Below are 19,013 nucleotides of genomic sequence, written 5' to 3'. Positions count from 1 at the left end.
TAGACTGCTATTAACCTAGCTAAGTTACTATAGAATAACATCTTCTATAGCTATTAGGGAACCCCTAAGGGGATAGTCTCTAACCGAGGCCCGATATTCATATCTTACTATTAGAGTGAGATATGCCTATAGCTGAGACTTAAGCATCGCCTATCTATAGCATTCTATCTACAAACAGATAGCTAGACCGAGAGGCAGAATGCTACGCTATAGTAGTACCTGCGTAGCTATATTAATAACAACCCTAACGATTAGGTTAACCTCCTACAACTAGCCGAATTCGTATACAATAATAGTGTCTACTTATCTACTAAGGTGTTACCTTATTTCGCTATAATAGGCTAAAACGCTACTATACTACAAGATCCCTTATCGCTCGAGGCCGAGCGTAAGGAAAGGGAAGCGGGTTAAGGTCAACCTGAAACACTAGCGGCTATTAAGAGGGTTTAGAAGATACGAGAAATCTATACTAAGATAGCCGAGAAGTTGACAAAGGCTTAAGAGTACTAAAAGACCTACTATAACAAACACTACCTTCTAATGACCTTCAAGCAAGGCGACATAGTTATGCTTAGTATAAAGAACCTCCGCATCCGCAAACACCTATTACCCGATAGTAAAACAAGGCCTAAGCTCGCACTAAGATACATTAGCCCATTCCGCATCCGAGAACCGAAGGGCATATAGGCCTACTAGTTATAGCTTCTACCCTATTACACTATCTATAATACCTTCTATATATCCCTCCTTAAGCTATACTATTAACGCGAAGGCGACGAAGCACCTGCTAAGTTAGAAGAAGTCTTAGCTAATAGTAAAGAACTATAGTCTATAGAACGTATCTTATAGTACCGGACTAGGAAAGGCAAGAAGGAGTACCTGTTAAGATAGCAAGGCTATTCGCCTAAATAGGACTCGTAGGAAGCTGAAGCCTCTTTTAAAGATATAACTAAGCTATTAGACGAGTATTGGACTAGTGTAAAGAACAAGAAGAAGGCTAAAAGCTCGTAATGTTACTAAGGCTTAGGATTAATAGCACCCCCGGGGTGCTATTAGCTAACTAATTAGAGGCCGACAAACTAGGACAATAAGACTATACTACTATAGTGGACGCGTACTAAGCGTTAACAAACGCGCTATAGCTGTCAACTAATCGCCTACTCTTTTAAGGATTCTACCTCTTCCCTAATGCGCCCTATAGGTCCCCCTCTTATTCTTTATTCTATCGAGGCCTCGAGACCTAAGCGTTCGATAAGGGCGACGCGCGCGCGCGTGCGAATAACGGTAATAAAGGTGATAGTGCCGCGCTACGAGCTAGCAGTACGCCGACGGCCGGCGCGGCTATGTTAGTAACGGTGTTGCGGAGTGTATTATTAGTAGAAGGAGGAGATTAGAAGCGAGGTAAAGTTAGCGCTAAGACGACTAGCGCCGCTATTGTCAATATTACTTGCTATTGTCGCTGCGCCTATAGACACAACCTTACCTATACTACGAGCCTAAGGCACCTTTAATTAAAACTTTGATTAAAGCTTTAAGCCTATCAAAGGTTTAATCAAAACTTTGAGGCCGAGTTAAAACTTTAAGCCGCTTAAAAGATTGAGTAGACTAATAGACTAACTAACTAAGGGCAAAACTATAGAGCTAAGCTAGCCGGGGTCGATCTTGCGGACAATAGGTTACTCCTCGATCTATCTAACCCTTTAAGCGAGGCGAACCTCCACTACTATACTTATAATAGCCTTTACCTATAGAAACTAGACGAGCTGTGTTTTTTGAAAAGATAAGATAAGATTAACACTTAAAGGCTGCTAAACCTAGCTAATTGGGGCTAGCGAAACTACGAACAATAAGAACAATAACCCTCGGAAACGGACAAACCCTCGGAAGCGGACATTACTAGATCTTTTAAGAGTAGACGCAAAGAACTCGATACGACATTACTTAGAACGGAGGCAGTGCTATAATACCTCGTACGTCTACCTATTATAGTAGGGAAGACGCGCTCGTATTGTAATTAGTCGAAGGCCTTCAATTCTTATAGATATATATCACTTTATAGTTTATTATATATAGAGATAGCGCAGTTAGAGTTATACATTGTATTGTTAGAGGTAAGGTTTGATATAGTTATATAATTAGGTAGTTAAGTGTTTAATTTAGCGCGGGCTAAGCAGCTTATTAGACCTACTAAGTTAGCAGCAATAGAGGTTAAGACTAGGACAAAGACCGGCTACGAGGGCGCGGCCTTTAGAAGGGAAGCGTGTGTTAGGGCTAAAGAGGCTATACGTGATTAGCATATAACTAGGCCGAGTGAAGCTAGGGTCTTAGTGCCTTAGGCAGGGCTTGGCGCTTGGCGTTAGGCTAACTCTCCTACCTTCCTCCCTCTCCTCCTAGCTCCTTATCGAATACTACTTATACCTACTACTACCCTATCTACCTACTAACATAACCCTTCTTATACTAGCGGTTGTTCCGGGTTACTACGAGTCGTAAGGCGAGTCTTATAGTAAGTATCCGCGGCTAGAATCGTCTCTGCCCTACGGTCTAATCGAATAATCTATAGTATTATACTACTATTCCGGATCGTTGTAAGGTATTAAGCTAGTATAGAGATAGCTATCCGGCTAGTAATGCCTATATAGATCTAGACAATATAACGCGAGTAAATATCAATCGCTGCGTAGATCTATATCCCCTAATGCTCGAATTTATAGTAAGCATCTATTAATATTATATAACTAGGGCCGGGTATAATAATCGCTCTATAGTACTCTCGCGCCCGCTCGTAGCGGACTCGCAACCCTTTAGGATTTAGCAAGGAAGCTATACGATATAGCCGATCTCTACTAATAATGTTGTATTTAGACCTAATATAGGTATATAGGTGCCGTCGGCTAAAGGACTCTACTATAGACTTCTCGAGCTCTTCCTATAAGACCTCTACTATCTATTCTTCCGCTTCTATCTATTTGTCTATTAATAATGCCTTCTTTAATCTAAGCTCTTAACGTATCCGTTAATACCTCCGCTAGCTAATCTTAAACCTATCCGCCTATAGTACTCGAACCGCCTCTTTATTAGTTAACCGTAGAACGTAGAAGGTATATACGACCCGGATCTTTAGTACCTTAATATCGTTAACTCGGTAATAGTAAGTAGAGTAGCTATAATTAATATTCTACTCTTTAAGCCTTCGTTTAAGTGTATTAAGAGATATCTGACAACCGGTCTCTTATATAAGGTATTATACGATTGCTTCTTGTATAGTGCCGCCGTAGACTTAAGATATTATCTAAGCCTTCTATAGCGATAAATCGATACGTAGAGGCATTCTACGAGTCGATAGCGAGTATAGTACGAGTCGTAGAAGGTCAAACACGAAGAATTAGGTAGGAATAGCGGTGAGAAGTATGAGAAACCCCGCATTGAGCCTCTGGTATGTATGGGCCTCCCTACCCTGAGCCAGCTTGTAGACACGGATCCTTGGCAAGCTCATCTGGCCGCTTCCGACACTAACACCCTCCATCATCCATCTTTCAACCACTCTGCCACTGCCACGCTCGCCACTCGATCAGCGAAAACCGCTGCTTTCAACTCTCGATCAATATTGGAAGCAATCAACCGCATAGCACCCGCACAGTCCTGCCAACATGTGGATCCTCGACTGGTGTATGTCATTCATGCCTGTATCTCTGAAGAATACTCAATAGCTGACAAACACCTCTCCAGTCTGGGACATGCTGGCCAGCTTAGGTCTGGCTAACAAGCACGCCAAACTGCTCTTCCTAGGCCTCGACAACGCTGGCAAGACCACAGTAAGCACGAGCAACTCCAGGCCTCATCGCCCTTGATAACCTGCAGCAACTAACCTCGACCGCACAGCTCCTGCACATGCTCAAGAACGACCGTGTCGCCATCCTCCAGCCCACCCTCCACCCTACCTCCGAAGAACTCTCCATCGGCGCCTGCCGCTTCACAACCTTTGACCTCGGCGGTCACCAGCAAGCACGCCGACTGTGGAAGGACTATTTCCCAGAAGTCTCCGGCATCGTCTTCCTCGTCGACGCCAAAGACCCCGAACGTTTCGCCGAATCCAAAGCCGAATTGGACGCTCTGTTGAGCATGGAAGATCTGGCCAAGACACCTTTCCTGATCTTGGGAAACAAGATTGATCACCCAAATGCTGTGTCTGAGGATCAGTTGAGGCATGAGCTAGGACTTTATCAGACTACGGGCAAGGGCAAAGTGCCGCTTGATGGCATTCGACCGATCGAGATTTTCATGTGTTCCGTTGTTATGAGGCAAGGGTATGGAGATGGTATTCGGTGGTTGTCGCAGTATGTTTAGATGAGCTCAGCTTGGAGCAATTGAGTCTACGGAGCCGCCGTCTCGGAGCGGAGATATATTGCGGGAGCGATGCGTTAGAGACGGATGGATGGCATGTGGTACTTGGCGTTTACCTCTCTTCTTCTGCTTGATACTCTATGAATTTGATGCAGCGTGCGTTTGAAAGCGAGTCCAACTCCATCGCAGTATTCGTTTTACACCCTTGAGCTCTTGCGTGGCCCTCTTACGACACGATCGCATCATCGAGCGAGTACAATTCCTTCTACACATTGCAGGTATACGAACTCGGCTCCATCAGGTCTACGACTCTACGCCTGCGAGCTCTTGCCTGCCCCACTCGCAGCACGACCACGATCTCGAGCGGCCAACGGTTCCTGGTTTACTGCATCACTTCTTCAAGTACCACGCCAAATCAGCCTCAGGGTCATATTCCCTCTTCGTCCTCCCATTTCCCATGAATCTGAATCGATTTCTGGACCGATACACAATATTAAAATCTTCGGGCCTCAGACTGGAGATCATGTCGTGGTAAGAGATGGCTGAGCCGGCCTGCAACGCGAAGACAAGTGAGCAAATGAATTGTAGGCATGGGTGCCGCGCAAAGAAGTCAGAACACTTACCCAAACAGCAGTAACTTTCCCATTCTTTCGATGATTTTTATACCACTGTTCAGCATCAGCTTCGGAATCAGAAAAAGTGCTCCAATATTCGCAGGAGAGCATGAGACATACCGACTGACACCCTCCACTCCAAGCCAGGGTCTGCATAATCTCATCACTATACGTATTAAACTCCTCCAAAACCTCCTGCTTCACATCCACATACTTGATATCCTCTTCCGCAATCTTCTGTATCCATTTACAGATATACTCCGCCGACCAACCCAAGCCCGCCATCAGACTTCCATGTCCAACGGGCGCATTCGGTCCACTGAACGTGAAAAATGAAGGAAATCCTGAGGCGCAAAGACTTAGGTATGACATTGGTTCGGGGTCCCAGTAGTCTGCCAAGGATTTTTTGTTGCGGCCGATGAGCGGGAAGGGGGGTTTGTGGGATACGTCGAAGCCTGTTGCGAAGATTATGGCGTCCAAGTCATGGTGTGTGTCGTCGGATGTGAGGATTCCGGTTGAAGTGATGGATTTTATGGGGGTTGTGATTAGGGAGACGTTGGAGCGTTTGAAGGCTTCGAGATAACCTGGTCCTGGCGTACTGCGTCGACAGCCGACTTCGTAGTCTGGTATGAGCTTCTGGGCTAATTCTTCGTCGCCGCCAAGTTTTTGCTTCATTTGTTCTGCTGTGGCTTTTCGGCCGGATTCTTGGGCTTCGGAATTCTTGACGAACATGTCGAAGGCGCGATTGGAGCCGGCTTGGATTTTCTTGCGGTAGGCTTTCAGTGCTTCTGGATCTTCGCGAAATGTTTGTTTTTCTTCTTCGGTGTAGTAGTATTGTGTCTGTCCTCCGATAATGCCGGATCCTAGGCCTGGAGTTATGTATGTTGGGTTTCGGATGAAGTTTGTGAGATGGGATGCTCTCTCTACCATTTGAGGAAGGATCTGTATGGCACTGGAACCATTGCCGATGACTGCGATTCGCTTGCCGGTGTAGTCAAAGCTCGGATCCCAGTCGGCGGAGTGCATTTTCGATCCTTTGAAGTCTGCGAGTCCAGGAATATCTGGCCACCTCCATTTGCTCAAGAAGCCTACAGCAGAGACGAAAACGTCGGCAGTATCTTCTACTGTGCCAGACTTGGTTTCCACCTTCAGATGCCATTTGCCTTCGTCCTCGTGAAATTGTGCATATGAAACGCGATGGCCACATTTGACGTCGCGTGCGAGGTCGTACTTGTCCACGGTCTTCCTGAAGTACTCTAAGATTTCTCCACCCGAGGCATAATATGCGCTCCAATTGGGATTCGGTTCAAACGGAAACTGGATACGGTCAATGCCAACTCGTCAAGTATATCAATCCAACACATGGCCTACAGTGTAAATGTGGGCAGGAACATCGCACGCCACTCCTGGGTAGGTATTGACAAGCCACGTTCCACCCAATGTTTCGTTTGCTTCGTATATAACAAGTTCAGTGAATTCGCCAATTACGTCGTGCCATTCATGATATATCTTGTAAGCCAGATTCATCGCTGAGATGCCAGCTCCTATACAAGCAATTCGCAATTTCCGTGTCGGCGTCCGCATCGGCTTTCTGTACAGTGGTATCCAATCTGGTGGTCGAGGCTCTCCATTTCGCTGTGGAGGATCAGGTCTGGGTCCATTGGCCTGGTCTGGTATGCCATTGACTTCGAGCGTAGGGTCTTTTTCCATCATATCCTCCATCGTGAACTTGTCCTCTGACATATATATTCCCGCCATAGGTGCTGTTTCTAAATCTTGAAATGCAGTCGTCGTCGGGTTGATCGATGAATGTTTAGCAAGGCGCTATACCGTACTTCATGCCTGTCCAATATCGACACCGTCTATTCGGATAACCGCTTACTTGAAGGGCGCATGGATGATGTTGAGGAGACATGTTCACGGCCAAAGAGCATGAGCTGCACGGCTTGCGATAGCCGGACCCCTCTCCTACGGCGATAATGATCTTGCTTAGATCAGCTGACAAGATGTGTGTCGAAATGCTATTGCAAGGCTCAGTTGCTCTCGTGAAGGCGACTTCGTTGGTCCGGTGTGGAAGGCGAGGGAAGAGGAAGAGCTTTGATGATGGGAGGTTGAAGTTGAGATCGAACGATCGAACGCCTTGACCATCGAAAGCTTCCTGCACTGCAAGCCTTCAGTGTAACACCACCCACGCGGTTTTCCGCAATGTCATCCTCGCCGAAGCGCAAGCTATCTGCAGACCAGGAGGGCTTACCGAAGAAGGCACGAAATGGCAACATCGAAGCCAACGGCGCCAATGGCACAAACGGAGAGCACGAGAACAGCAGTGAGCTTGCAGAAGAAATACCCATGATAAGTCCCTCTGCTTTACCGGACTCGAAAATCAACCATGCCGCTGCCATTGCATATTGGTCGAGCACACCCGCTACAGTCGACGGCGTGCTAGGAGGCTTCCCTCAAGTCAGCCGCGTTGACTTGCAAGGCTCTGCGAACTTTCTCGCCAAGCTTCGTAGGCAGTCGAAAGTGTTTCCTCCAAGCACGGGGAAATTGGAAAGAGTTGCAGATTGTGGAGCTGGAATAGGAAGGGTCACAACAGGCTTTTTGCGCAACGTGGCTGGGATAGTGGACATCATCGAACCCGTCAAGGCTTTCACTGACCAAGTCAAGAACGAACCTTGTGTGGGCAAGGTCTACAACGTCGGGCTCGAACAATGGCAGCCGGAGACGAAGTACGATGTCGTTTGGAACCAATGGTGTGTTGGACAACTCACCGACCTACAGCTGGTTGCATATCTCAAGAGTCTTCCGCAATATCTCAATCCTGGAGGCTGGATTGTGGTGAAGGAGAATCTCAGCAACCATCACTTGGGTGAAGATGTTTATGACGATGTCGACAGTAGTGTAACCAGAACCGACACCAAGTTCAGACAACTATTCCACGAAGCTGGGCTGCACCTTGTCAGCACTGAACTCCAGAAAGGCTTCCCAAAGGCTTTGTACCCAGTGAGGGCATATGCCTTGCAGCCACGATAGGGACAACAGTAATAAACGAGTTGCCGATCTTCAGCCAACTCCAAGGAGGAGCCAGGCAATGCTAGATCCCATGTCCCATCGCGTTAGCTGGAAAATCATCTCGCCAATCGTCATAGCACGGTACTACCAACAAATGTGTCCATCGCAAGATGCATGTCAACATTCTCATAGTTGCTCCATCGGGTGTCAAGCAAGCCTCATCAAAGTTCGATATCACATCGAAAGACATGTGCCGCGAGTACGAATTTTTGTGCAAATCGAATTGCACACCTGACTGCCGATTCAGCTGTCACAGCCGGAGCAGCAGCATAAGGTAATGTCAGCGTGATCCTATTCTTCACAACTTTCAGCCCAACACAGCACCCTTGCCGGGCAAGCTGAAGTTGCCCTGCATGCTATCCTGGAGTTTCGAGGGTGAAGCTGCGCGCGCTTGCTCTGCGTGATCCTGGCGTCAATTCCCAAGGATTGGATGGAGGAGGAAAATGTCTTTAAGCGGTTGTAGTTAAACTGGCCGTCGATCTAGAGTTTCGGCATTAAAGTTGGGATCATGGGAATTCGTCTATATGTATGGGCTGCGCAGAGAGCATATCATCACTTGAACTTTAAGCCCTGAGAAGTCAATAGACTGCCTCTTACGTGAGGCCACCTAATGGTGCCGTGATGCTGATGGTGACCTCGGACCATCGATCGTAAGAGGTAACTAGCCCTGCTTATCGGAGCCGATACTTCTCTGAACACGCAAAAGCGAAGGCCTAGGGAATTGAACAATCAGATTTTATCCAACAGCAAGCCTTGGTGCAATCGTTCATTCCATCTCCATACCGACTTTCTCATGGCCGTTGCGAATCACGGCTCTGCGACGCATATCTGGAGTGCATGTGGAGCTCCCTTGATGACTCATCAGGTTGTCGTTTGAGGGGATCGAACGCGATCACCCATTTGAGGCTTGTGCGTGCTACACGGCTCCTCTCAACACGTGTGACTCTGTCATGCAGTCCCTGAATTGCACATGGTGACGACGGGTGGCAACATCGGGCGCTGGCTCACGCCGATGTGCTTGATGCATGGGAATGACCAAGGAGGAATATGCGGACGCACATCTTGTCGATTCTCGTTGCGCAATGAGTCGGCACGCTTACGGGCTGATACGTGATACAACCATATGCTGCGGTGCGTAGGTGGTGATGCAACCCTTTTCTGACATGCACCGGAATGCTATCCTGCCGCGTCTCGGGTCGTCCGACCTTGGTCCAGCCTACCCGCAACGACACTTTGGTGTAATATCAGCCATGCAAATAGGCGAAGACATGGCCTGCAACTGAGATACAGGTGTGGTCAAGCGATTCAAGGCAGCTCGCTTCGGTGCGCTGCGCTGCTCGGGCAAAGTATCCTTGCCCAAGCAATCTCCCGCGTAGAGAGTAGTGAGGATTAGCAACCTAACCTTAACTCTGTGCTTCAGGCTCCGACACATGCAAGGTACAAGTCTGATTGCCAGGGACAGAGTGGAGACGATGGGTTTTAAAAGGAATCTCGTATATCATCGGTATATGCAAAACTCGTGCTTGCACCCACTGCGCGACTCCGCACCTCCACGCTACAGGCCGCCTTTTTAAGACCCAATAATGTCGACCACGACGACGGAAGATGGCGACGAACAGGTGTTCTTCGACGCGGAAGCGATCACGTCGCAGAACCTGGCTGGCGCTGGGATCGACATGGGATTCAACGGCTTTGGGCTGGAGGATGCAAGTGATAGGACTAGCGTCAGGAATGCTTCGAAATCACCGCCGACCGTGGTGGAGGTGGAAGGCAAGCTTGAAGGCGCCGCAACACCTTCGGCGTCGTGCAGAAAGCGAAGAAAGAGTGTGAGGTCGCGGTACAACAGTGTGCAGGAAGAAGAATACAACATCCACCCGGTACCTCCGATACCTCCTCGTTTCCTTGGCGTGGCTGGGCGGGACCCGCCGAAGCTGCGCGCTGATATCACGCAGCAGCAGGCGCGTCCGGCTTCCTCTCCCTCCACACACACACGCATACACCAAATCGAAGCACCGGAAGGCAAATCTGCTCCAAACACCCGAAACACTGCCAGCACTACTGCCGCAGGAGAGAAAGCACCAAAGCGCAAGCCCAAACATCTGCAGCTCCGCGATCCCACCCAATTTCCGGCAGGCCACCTTGTCCACTATGAGTTGACTAGGACCCCCGTCGCGAACGCTTCGACTCCCTTGCTGGAACTGCGCAAATCAGCTAGATCCTGTCCTGCGTCGCCAACAAGACCGGACCGGAGCATAGCAGCATTGACCAAGGCACCAAGGAGTCGCACACCACCAACAGCGTCTTCCAAAATGTATCGCGCACCCCCAAACAACTTCGATAAGACCGACCTGTTCATGGAACTCGGCGCAGAAGACAACCACAGCCAGCACAGGCCCATCACCGAGGGTCTTCGCCGCTCAATGTCACGGGCTTCAAACACCAACAAGCGCATGTCACTGCCCGCCAACCTGGCCACCGACAGCCGCCCGAGCACGAGCGGAAACATCTACACGCGTCCAGCCTCACGTCTCGAAAACCTGAGAGCAGCCATGGACGTTGCCCGCTATGCTGAGCCCCGCCGCCTCTCAAATGCGCGTGCAGCTCCCGAAAAATTCGAAGAGAACGCGTCTATCGCTTCACGCTCGCAATATGGACGAGCGCGTGGCTACTCGGCGCTTCAAGACCGGCCTCCGTCGCGAATTCTCGAACGCGTCATGTCGCCAGCTTCACAAGCCTCCACTCAGTTTGGACGTAGACGGAATACATCTTTCGATACCGCCCTGTCCCGACAGAGCGACGAAAACAATCTTGTCTTCAATGACACCCTTGAATCGCACGACTCCTCCCCGCCAGCGAGCTCAGATCCGCAGAGGACCGACTCATCGGTTGAGTCGCAGACAGCTGATACTGTATGGGATGAGTTGGACGAGCTGAAGAATCGTATTAAGAAGTTGGAAGGCGGCAAGACTCCGCCCACATCAAGTGCTGCAGCGTCGGGAGAATCAAACGAACGACCACGCACAGCAACAACGGCACCCACGACCATTGCCTCTTCACCAAAACATGTGCGTAAGCCAGAGGCAGACTCCGAAACTCTTCAGCAGACTCCCAACCCGCCATCAGAAAACACGATCGGTGGTTCAACGGCTGCAAACGTGCACCCACTTCTACAAGATGCGCTCGCGAGAGCCAAGAATTTGTTAAGCTCACCTGTCTACCGAACACTCGAAGCCACTGTTCATGAGTCCATGCAACTGGCAGCCGCCACAGGCGCCGCCGGATCACAAGGCTCAAATCCAACTTCTGTTTCTATCAACGATCGTCATGTACGACGCAAAGCGGACAATATCTGCCGCAATTTGACCGACTTGTGCATTGCCTTGTGCGACAGCAAGCAAGAACCATCTACTGTTGTCTCTTCGCCAGCCGCTGTCTCCGGTCCAGCTGCACGGGCCATACCATTGTCTTCTCTCAGAAACACGCGCAGCACAAGTCTCGCCGTCACCACCAGACCTGCTACTCGGCCACAGAGCCGACTTGAAGTACGAAGAAGCAGCCTTTTCGCATCTCTCTCACCGCATACACCACGCGGAGACTTTGAGAGCATCAGTCCTCGCACTACCAATGTCGACGACTACTCAGCATCTGAAGCTGATTTCACTCCAACGCACCCAAATACACTACCAGCTCGCCGCCTAAGCGCTGTCCCTCAAGACACATTGCGCAGCCGGCAGAATCCAGACTATTCGAGCGCCGAGGAGAGTCGCTCTTTCCGAGCCCCATCCAGAGCAATGACCGATCTTGGTAGTCTCCGGGCAAAGTCGCGCCTCCTCAGCGAGGACAGATCTCCAGGCGCCCAGCGTCGTAGTCCGTCACTTCGCGAGTGTCTAGCTGCCAAGAGAAGCAACGATTCTAGTTTTGAGGGCAGTCGCGTGGGAACGCTTAGCTCTCGAAGAAAGCTGCTATTCGAGAAGACTCCGCCTGTGGTCGAGGAGGAGGTCACCGCCCCAGAGCTGCAGCAGCGACGACCGTACAGCAAGGCATTCGCGGCGGACATACCTTCCCGCCGATCATCTTTAAAGCAGCATCGACGGCAGGTGGCGGTGGAATAGTGTTCACCGCCCCTGCCATTTCCGTCAATTGACGAAGTGATTTTTGGGAACCATTGAGCGGAAACGCTCCTAAATATCATTAGCGCGGCGCTGTCGGGATTTTGTTTTGGAGTTTTGGGAGTTTTTGATTTTTGGAGTTGATACCAGAGGTGAGGTGAAGACCACCTCACACGAGAAACGGCTGTATTACTATTATTATTATCATTATTGTATTACCACGAATGAATGAGCATGAGACGACACAATTGCATCGTTCCTTCTGTCTCTGTAGTTGTTGTGAGCTCGTGAGGGAGATTCTTTACGCTTGTGCTAGGCGTGACATGTGGGAAGTGACGGACTTGTGAAGTAATGGCTTCTCACCTCACTGGCCTATCCGAATCTCTAGCGGTGCACTCCTTCCATTCTCGGAGCCGTTCGAAGCTCATGGGGTAGTTTCTTGAGTCTCGTGCCATGCATGAGATCTTGGAAGCGATGGACGGTTGAAATAATGGCTTCTCGCCTGTGCAGACACTAATGCGCAAGGCCGCTCCACGATACAAGCGGGAGAGGAGTACAAGTGAACGGCCGACAGTCTACATGCGCAAGGCCAGGTCATGTCTGAGCTCGAGATTAGATCATTAGAAGCAGCTCAGGAAGTGCGTGGGGACTGGGAGATCACCCTTTAGCCACTGACTCTGTAAGTACCAGGAGTCCCTGTGTCTGATATCTCGATCGAACTCTTATCAGGAATAGGCTGACACCGAGATCTATGCTAGGTGATACCGAGAGTCTTCACCTGCAGGTCGAGCAGGGTAGGCTGCGCTCCAAGTCGTTCTGCATTATTCGGTGCAGATGTTGTGGGCATGGGATGGCTGTCTTCAATGGAAGCGAGAATCTGCGGAGGACTCGGCTCTCGTCCTTCAACTCTCCAAGCAATGAGCAGCAACAGAATCCGCACACCAGAGAAGACAGCTCCAAGCTTTGACAACTATCGGAGAGAGATCGAGTGCGCGACAGCACCGCCACAGAATTCATCTCCACACGTGAAAACAAAACCGGGCAGCGCGAAGATCCTCTGCCAGGTTGTCCGGGTTTGGCTGACGACCAACTTTTGCAAGAGCTACAGATGTGACGTATTCATCCGAAGATGGGGCACGAAGTGGAACGAATGGTTGAGTGCGCGGCATAGAATTGGCGTCACAATACGTGTCAGGTGTAGAAATGGATAAGTAGTTGGCACGTCTCGTGCCTCGCACAGGTAAGAAAGCTATCTTTGCAGATAACAGAAATCGTGAGTGTGGTTTCACGAGAGATCTTCTGATATTGGCATGTGATACTGACATATGGTAGTATATACCATTTATTCTAGCTTCTCTCCTCACTATGGACACTCTTAAGAGCGCAGGTCAGCAGGCTGGTTCGGCTGTTCAGTCTGGAGCGCAACAAGCAGGTTCGGCTGTACAATCTGGAACTCAGGAAGCAACGGGTACGCATAACTGGGACGCAATGAGTGAAGAGCAGAAGAAGCAGACGTTTGATGCGCTGCCAGAAGAGAAGAAGCAAGGCAAGACATATACAGAATGGATAAAGGAAGGCTACCAGCACCAGAAGGAGAACTGGATGCCGTGGATTGAGGATCTCTATCTGAAGTGGTTCACAAAGGATAACAAGGCCAGCTACGCGACCAAAGGTGAGTCTCTGCCATTAGGCCGTGGTAGTCAAATGCTCACATTTTGGCCAGATACCCTTGGTAAGACGAAAGTCACAGGCGTAGACCAAGTCGACAATCTCCAAGATGGCGTCAATAACCTCGTTGCTGGGCAAGTTGGCCAAGGTGGTCTATTGCAACCGGCTGGAGACATGGTCAGCAAAGAAGGTGTCAATCGCGCCGAGCGCAAAGGAAAGGACGACTCAGGAGCTTATGGCGGCGCAGCATCGAGCGTGACAGATCCAGTTGTCAACAATGCAAAGGCTGCAGGCCAGAGCGCTTCCAGCGGTGCTCAAGGTGTCGGTAGCTATGTCACCTCGGGAGCCAAGAGTGCTGGTGGGTATGTCAGTGGCATGCTCGGCGGCAAGAAAGAGGGAGAAGCCGAAGGTGCTCAGAAGCAGTAGATCTTTTCATTTTGCTGAAGGATTAGAATGCCACGAATATGATGATGATGAGAGCGCGAATCTTGGACAGCTTTGCAGCTTCTTCTGTGATACCACTAGATTGAAAGGAATGAGAACTTATTACGATGACAACTGCTCAAATCGTGCGGTGTCTCAATGGAAAGCGGAGGATAATCCGTGCGAGTGTTGTGAGTCAGTCAGTAGCGCTGCTCACATGCGTTCCAGCAGGGTCAATGCGCAAGCCGCACATGCTTCACAAATTCGGCAGCCACAGCCTCGCTTCCAAAATTCAACATCAACAACAGAACCTCCGACATCAACACCGACACCTCCGAACGCACCTGATCGGCAGAGTCATAATCAACAAGTTCTTTCGTCTCAGCTCCAGAACAATGTCAAATCGCGGCGCCAAATCAGGTCGCGGTCGAGGACGAGGCGGCCGTCCTCTGCCCCGCGACGTGCAAGTCTCCAAAAAGATATCCTCGATCCTTCGACACAACGCAGAAAAAGAAGGCCTAAAACTCGACAGTTCCGGCTACGTGAACCTCAACGATTTGCTTCAAACCCGAAATTTCAAATCCCTGAAAGTCACCTTCGAAGAAGTGCAAGAAATCGTCAAGGAAAACGATAAACAGCGTTTCACTATGATTCCAGTCGCAGAGGAGAGTGTGCAATCAGCAGATCCTAGGGATTGGTTGATTCGAGCGAATCAGGGACATAGTCTGAAAATCGAAAGTGAGGGGTTATTGAAAGCTATTTCTGTCGAGGAAGGAAATGTTCCTGAGATGGCGGTTCACGGGACGACGCATTCTGCTTGGATGCTGATTGTTGCTTCGGGAGGTTTGAAACCCATGGGGAGAAATCATGTGCATTTCGCCTCTGGACTACCCGCGGGGTTTAAGTCTGTGGTGGAGCAGGACGTTAATGCAGATCAGCAGGCGCAAGCACCTGTGATCTCGGGAATGAGAAACTCTTCGACTGTGCTCATGTTTCTGGATGTTGAGAAGGCAATGGAGGTGGCGATGAAATTGTGGTTGAGTGATAATGGGGTGATATTGAGTGAAGGAAACGAGAATGGATTGATCCCGTTGGAGCTCTTCAGGAAGGTTGAGGATAGAACTGGCGAGGGGATTTTGCTTGAAGATGGAAAGATCGTGAAGGAGGCGCCGAAGGAGTGGGCTGGCAAGGGTGCGAAATCATGAGGGAGGGCATTTGAGCTTGTGCATGCGCCAGACATGACCCAAGGACATCGCAGCTGACGTTGCGTTCGATATCAACATCTCAAATAGCAGGAGACTACAGGCTGAGCTGGCATTGAGCTTGATTGGCAGACATGGTCTCACGCGGAAGGCATGCAATGCTACGCTGCAACGAACACTCACTCCACAAATCGACGAAAAGGGATGGATGACGGAGAGCATTGTCGGGGTACTGATTCTGATGGAGCGTCTACTCTGTGAGGGCTCAGATCATCCTGGAGCTTCGGATTCTACACTCAAGTAGGACTGCGACGAAGGCCCTTGAAAGCCACACGTATTGGTAGAGCTCGTCGCTCTCACATTATGTCGGTTCCGACCAGTCCACTTGTTCCGTTGTAGGCGCACCACCACCTTTCGCGTACGTGACCTTGAGGCGTAATCGCAATTTCGCTGGAGGGGCCTGCGAGATGTCAGTAGATCGATCGCAGCCAGCATCGTTAACGCTACTTACTCCTTGCACACTGGTGATGCGCATTTGCTGTGTTGCCTCTTGGCCGCCCTCCAGATCAGATGAACTGATTGCTTGCAATTGAAGCTTTTGCGTCTTGGGCACGGCTGCTTGCAGATTCAGCGCACTGAAGCTATGAAAATTGCTGTTATTACGGAATTTCGCGGTAACGGATACGGCTTGTGCATTGCGCTGGACGCCGAAGGTTATCAGGAGGTCGTTCCTGTTGTAAGCAGTGTGTGCAGCAGCTTGCTGACCCGGCGGTGATGTAGCGCCAAAGCCGCTGAGGATGTCACTCGATGCTGCAGTCGCAATTTGTGGTCGGGTGGATGTAGGCTGAGCTTGAGAGGATGGCCCACCAAATAGGTCCATAATCGAGTCCATGTTGCTTTGAGGCTTTGCGTGGCCATTCGCGCCTGGCGCAGTCTGTTGTGTGGGCGATGAGACCTGATCGCCGCCGCCTAATATATCGGCGAGAAGGTCCGCACTGTTGTGTTGTGTGCCGTTGATTGTAGCGCTGGTACCGGTGGTGGCCATGGTAGAATCACCTCCCATGAGATCAAGGAGCATATCCTGCTCGGTGATTTGACTTGGCTTCTTCTTGGCGGGCACTTTGCTATGGCGCTTTTTAGTCGCTTCTCCCAATACGCGCTGCTCTTCTCGGATTTCAGGGGCAGGCATTCGTTCTAATACGCCACGGCGTACTTCGTCGTAGCCGAAGAGATTGCCGTACTCAACAGCACGCTGCTGAACTTCAACGTCAAGATCTGCTTGACGGCTTAGCAAAAGCCTCCGAAGTCGATCTGACTGTGCTGGGTCCTGTAATCTAGTCGTGAGCTTGATTGCGGCGGTGATGATATATTCGGTGACGATTTGACCGGAATAAGTCGAGTTGAGAATCGACGAGAAGAGGTCGACGATCTCGTTCTCCTTGACCTCTCTCACCAGCTCTTCCTCCTCGTATGACCCTCCACGAAGTAGGGCATCGCCATATTCGCCGATAACCCAAGCACCCGCGAGATTCAAGCCTTCTTGGCTAATGTCTTCTTGGAGTGCAGCGTACAGTTTTTGAGCACTGTAAGTTTGCAATTCCGGCGTTGTCGCGATCAAGCGAACAAAAGAAGCCAATATGGGTTCTTTGACATAGTTTCCGGCCAGCTTGAGTACTCTCAGCATGGTATCCACATGCCATCGCTTGTTGGGCGCGTATCTGTCTGCCGCGATTCCAATCTGCGACGTCATGATTGGCTTGAACTCGTTATCTGCAACCTCCAAAAATGCGAGCAGCTCTCTGATGAGCACGCGAATGTTGGAGTCATTCACAAGAGTGAAGCTGAGGTCGAGAGCTCTCCGTCGTATGCTAATATCGGGGTCTCTCAAGCAATCCAAAATCGTGTTACGATGTCTTTGAACAGCGTTAGGCTCGATGGCCACCACCTTAATTAGCGTGTTGAGGGCCACGTATCGAATGTTGTTGTCCTTGTTCGTCAAGAATTTGCCAAGGATGTTCACGCCGAGCACCCTCAATCCAGAATCGGCTTCAATGTCCAGAATTGTCAGTACAGCTTCGTACAGGATTGAGTTGCCAACATTTTTTGAGGACTCAGTGTTGGTCGCGACCTGAGCCAGGATGTCGTTGATCTGCTCGCTGGTTTGAGGCTCTCCTCGGCCCAGCACTCTCAAGAGACGAAGAATCTTGACCTGCAAGAAAGGATCGGTGATTCCGGTCACATCATGCTCGGGAGCGTAGCCAGATTGCGAAAGAGCCTTGAGAACTTTGACTAAGCTGCCCGTCAGTGGCCTGAACATCTCTACGACGCCTTGTTCTCCGCCTTCCTCTTCATCGGCCTCGCAAAGGCTGACAACCAACGTCAGGCCACTGAGCAGAACACCGTGGTTTCTGTCGTTCAGCAGAACCTTGGCCTTGTCGAAAAAGTGTTCCGCCAAGTCTGGGACTTTCCGACATATCCTCATTGCGCACAACGCGGCTTTTCTACGAATATATGGGTTGGAGGAGGACAGAATCGTCTCAACTTCTGGAAAGAGATCACGCGACATCTCGATAGAAGCAATGTTCCCCAGCGTACACAGTGCCAGTCCAACGATATATTGGTTGCTGTGATTGAGGTCACTGCGATGCATTAGTGATATGCTGCATGTTTGCCTGGGCAAGAGAGGCCTACTTCTTCAAGGAATTTGTGACAAGCGTCAAGACCTCCTGGTTTTCGTCCAGCAGCAGCATAGTTCCCAGGTAGCCTAAACGCTTGTCGGCAAATCGCGGTGATGCGAGGAGCTTGAGACATTCGATCTGGCCGAAATGCGTGCGCTCGCCGAGAGTGAAGAGATATAGAAGCTTGGCGACATTGTTCCGCCTGGCAATGCGTGAGTATGATTCCTCCTGCTCCTGTGCTTCCCTCGGCTACAAGCATACCGTAAATCTGAATTATGGCTCTCTTCTCTGAAGCTCGCTCTTATCGCTGCGCTCTCCTTCTGCACCACGGCTCGCTCGTCGGCTATCGTCTTCGCTGCGCGCACGTTGCGAATGAACTGCTTGACTATGCGACAGTTGTCATATCAGCTTCAGGTGCGGTGTGAATTTAGGAGGGTCTGCATACGAGAAGACATGACGGGCGGTATGGCCTCAAGGACCCCAGGATATTATCGATCGCAATGAATATGCTTGTCGTTACTTCATCATACAGAACAAAAGCTCTCGTTCTCCTCTCCGGACTCTTCGTGCTGCGCGGTGTTGTAGTAGCGTGACGACTGGAAGGTGGAAACGTCGGTCTTGTTCTTGGCTAGCTACGGCCCTATTGAGATCGGGTCCAGTTGTCCAACACTCCTGGCAGGTGCGGCCCGCATCCGAAACCGAATTCTCCCTTTCCATCTTTCGCTCCGCTCTCGACTCTTTGACTCTTTGTCCGCCGGACCTTTGCCGACCACCGCGCTCATCACTCATTATTGTTGATCGACTCACTCAGGCGTTCGGAGACCAGGAACCAAGCAGGAGGATTTGCTCCTGTCCTGCGATGCTCTGCGATCAAATCACTTCACCTCATGTCACATGCAAGAT

At 50.1% G+C, this 19,013-nt stretch overlaps 9 protein-coding genes across 9 annotated transcripts; 5 read left to right on the top strand and 4 right to left on the bottom strand.

Annotated features, from left to right (window-relative positions):
• The first annotated feature begins 3,527 nt into the window (after window positions 1-3,527).
• On the top strand, window positions 3,528-4,509 carry MYCFIDRAFT_55843 (uncharacterized protein). The gene is made up of 3 exons (XM_007921999.1): window positions 3,528-3,669; window positions 3,730-3,815; window positions 3,883-4,509. The coding sequence occupies exons 1-3, from the start codon at window positions 3,651-3,653 to the stop codon at window positions 4,345-4,347; spliced, it is 570 nt and encodes a 189-aa protein (XP_007920190.1). The 5' UTR covers window positions 3,528-3,650; the 3' UTR covers window positions 4,348-4,509.
• MYCFIDRAFT_55838 (uncharacterized protein) lies at window positions 4,487-7,029 on the bottom strand. Its single transcript, XM_007921998.1, has 4 exons — window positions 6,330-7,029; window positions 5,079-6,275; window positions 4,968-5,012; window positions 4,487-4,896 (listed from the first exon to the last, which is right to left on the bottom strand). Exons 1-4 carry the CDS (start codon window positions 6,714-6,716, stop codon window positions 4,735-4,737), a joined length of 1,791 nt encoding a protein of 596 aa, XP_007920189.1. The 5' UTR covers window positions 6,717-7,029; the 3' UTR covers window positions 4,487-4,734.
• Window positions 7,030-7,160: 131 nt separating this feature from the next.
• On the top strand, window positions 7,161-8,033 carry MYCFIDRAFT_210088 (uncharacterized protein; the record flags this gene model as incomplete). The annotated part of the gene is made up of 1 exon (XM_007923867.1): window positions 7,161-8,033. The coding sequence occupies one exon, from the start codon at window positions 7,164-7,166 to the stop codon at window positions 7,989-7,991; it is 828 nt and encodes a 275-aa protein (XP_007922058.1). The 3' UTR covers window positions 7,992-8,033.
• Window positions 8,034-8,536: 503 nt separating this feature from the next.
• On the bottom strand, window positions 8,537-9,532 carry MYCFIDRAFT_170883 (uncharacterized protein; the record flags this gene model as incomplete). Its single annotated transcript, XM_007923866.1, has 8 exons — window positions 8,537-8,591; window positions 8,628-8,691; window positions 8,730-8,743; window positions 8,776-8,820; window positions 8,853-8,975; window positions 9,001-9,183; window positions 9,263-9,432; window positions 9,461-9,532. 8 exons carry the CDS (start codon window positions 9,530-9,532, stop codon window positions 8,537-8,539), a joined length of 726 nt encoding a protein of 241 aa, XP_007922057.1.
• An 81-nt stretch (window positions 9,533-9,613) lies between these two features.
• On the top strand, window positions 9,614-12,376 carry MYCFIDRAFT_213660 (uncharacterized protein; the record flags this gene model as incomplete). The annotated part of the gene is made up of 1 exon (XM_007923865.1): window positions 9,614-12,376. The coding sequence occupies one exon, from the start codon at window positions 9,614-9,616 to the stop codon at window positions 12,140-12,142; it is 2,529 nt and encodes an 842-aa protein (XP_007922056.1). The 3' UTR covers window positions 12,143-12,376.
• On the bottom strand, window positions 11,693-13,464 carry MYCFIDRAFT_206349 (uncharacterized protein; the record flags this gene model as incomplete). The annotated part of the gene is made up of 9 exons (XM_007923864.1): window positions 11,693-12,307; window positions 12,362-12,423; window positions 12,463-12,506; window positions 12,536-12,633; window positions 12,675-12,769; window positions 12,812-12,875; window positions 12,918-13,109; window positions 13,142-13,194; window positions 13,224-13,464. 9 exons carry the CDS (start codon window positions 13,462-13,464, stop codon window positions 12,212-12,214), a joined length of 945 nt encoding a protein of 314 aa, XP_007922055.1. The 3' UTR covers window positions 11,693-12,211.
• Window positions 13,465-13,556: 92 nt separating this feature from the next.
• MYCFIDRAFT_55836 (uncharacterized protein) lies at window positions 13,557-14,361 on the top strand. The gene is made up of 2 exons (XM_007921997.1): window positions 13,557-13,811; window positions 13,863-14,361. The coding sequence occupies exons 1-2, from the start codon at window positions 13,628-13,630 to the stop codon at window positions 14,231-14,233; spliced, it is 555 nt and encodes a 184-aa protein (XP_007920188.1). The 5' UTR covers window positions 13,557-13,627; the 3' UTR covers window positions 14,234-14,361.
• Window positions 14,362-14,625: 264 nt separating this feature from the next.
• MYCFIDRAFT_63014 (uncharacterized protein) lies at window positions 14,626-15,435 on the top strand (the record flags this gene model as incomplete). The annotated part of the gene is made up of 1 exon (XM_007922076.1): window positions 14,626-15,435. One exon carries the CDS (start codon window positions 14,626-14,628, stop codon window positions 15,433-15,435), a length of 810 nt encoding a protein of 269 aa, XP_007920267.1.
• Window positions 15,436-15,651: 216 nt separating this feature from the next.
• MYCFIDRAFT_55832 (uncharacterized protein) lies at window positions 15,652-18,698 on the bottom strand. The gene is made up of 5 exons (XM_007921996.1): window positions 18,556-18,698; window positions 18,372-18,495; window positions 18,124-18,312; window positions 15,944-18,071; window positions 15,652-15,892 (listed from the first exon to the last, which is right to left on the bottom strand). Exons 1-5 carry the CDS (start codon window positions 18,563-18,565, stop codon window positions 15,794-15,796), a joined length of 2,550 nt encoding a protein of 849 aa, XP_007920187.1. The 5' UTR covers window positions 18,566-18,698; the 3' UTR covers window positions 15,652-15,793.
• Window positions 18,699-19,013: the final 315 nt, after the last annotated feature.

Source organism: Pseudocercospora fijiensis (assembly GCF_000340215.1).
Source record: "Pseudocercospora fijiensis CIRAD86 unplaced genomic scaffold MYCFIscaffold_1, whole genome shotgun sequence".
Taxonomy (NCBI): domain Eukaryota; kingdom Fungi; phylum Ascomycota; class Dothideomycetes; order Mycosphaerellales; family Mycosphaerellaceae; genus Pseudocercospora; species Pseudocercospora fijiensis.
This window is presented reverse-complemented; position numbering and strand designations above follow the sequence as displayed.

Excerpts from the sequence above, each read along its gene's own strand:
- MYCFIDRAFT_55836 (XM_007921997.1), top strand. The coding sequence starts at position 13,628 with ATGAGTGAAGAGCAGAAGAAGCAGACGTTTGATGCGCTGCCAGAAGAG. Across the intron at positions 13,812-13,862 it reads GGCCAGCTACGCGACCAAAG|ATACCCTTGGTAAGACGAAA; the intron begins GTGAGTCTCTGC and ends CATTTTGGCCAG.
- MYCFIDRAFT_55832 (XM_007921996.1), bottom strand. Across the intron at positions 18,313-18,371 it reads AGCCATAATTCAGATTTACG|GCGGAACAATGTCGCCAAGC; the intron begins GTATGCTTGTAG and ends ACGCATTGCCAG. Across the intron at positions 18,072-18,123 it reads GTCACAAATTCCTTGAAGAA|TGACCTCAATCACAGCAACC; the intron begins GTAGGCCTCTCT and ends AATGCATCGCAG.
- MYCFIDRAFT_55843 (XM_007921999.1), top strand. Across the intron at positions 3,816-3,882 it reads ACAACGCTGGCAAGACCACA|CTCCTGCACATGCTCAAGAA; the intron begins GTAAGCACGAGC and ends TCGACCGCACAG.
- MYCFIDRAFT_55838 (XM_007921998.1), bottom strand. The coding sequence starts at position 6,716 with ATGGCGGGAATATATATGTCAGAGGACAAGTTCACGATGGAGGATATG. Across the intron at positions 6,276-6,329 it reads TTCCTGCCCACATTTACACT|TTTCCGTTTGAACCGAATCC; the intron begins GTAGGCCATGTG and ends GACCGTATCCAG. Across the intron at positions 4,897-4,967 it reads GGAAAGTTACTGCTGTTTGG|GCCGGCTCAGCCATCTCTTA; the intron begins GTAAGTGTTCTG and ends TTCGCGTTGCAG.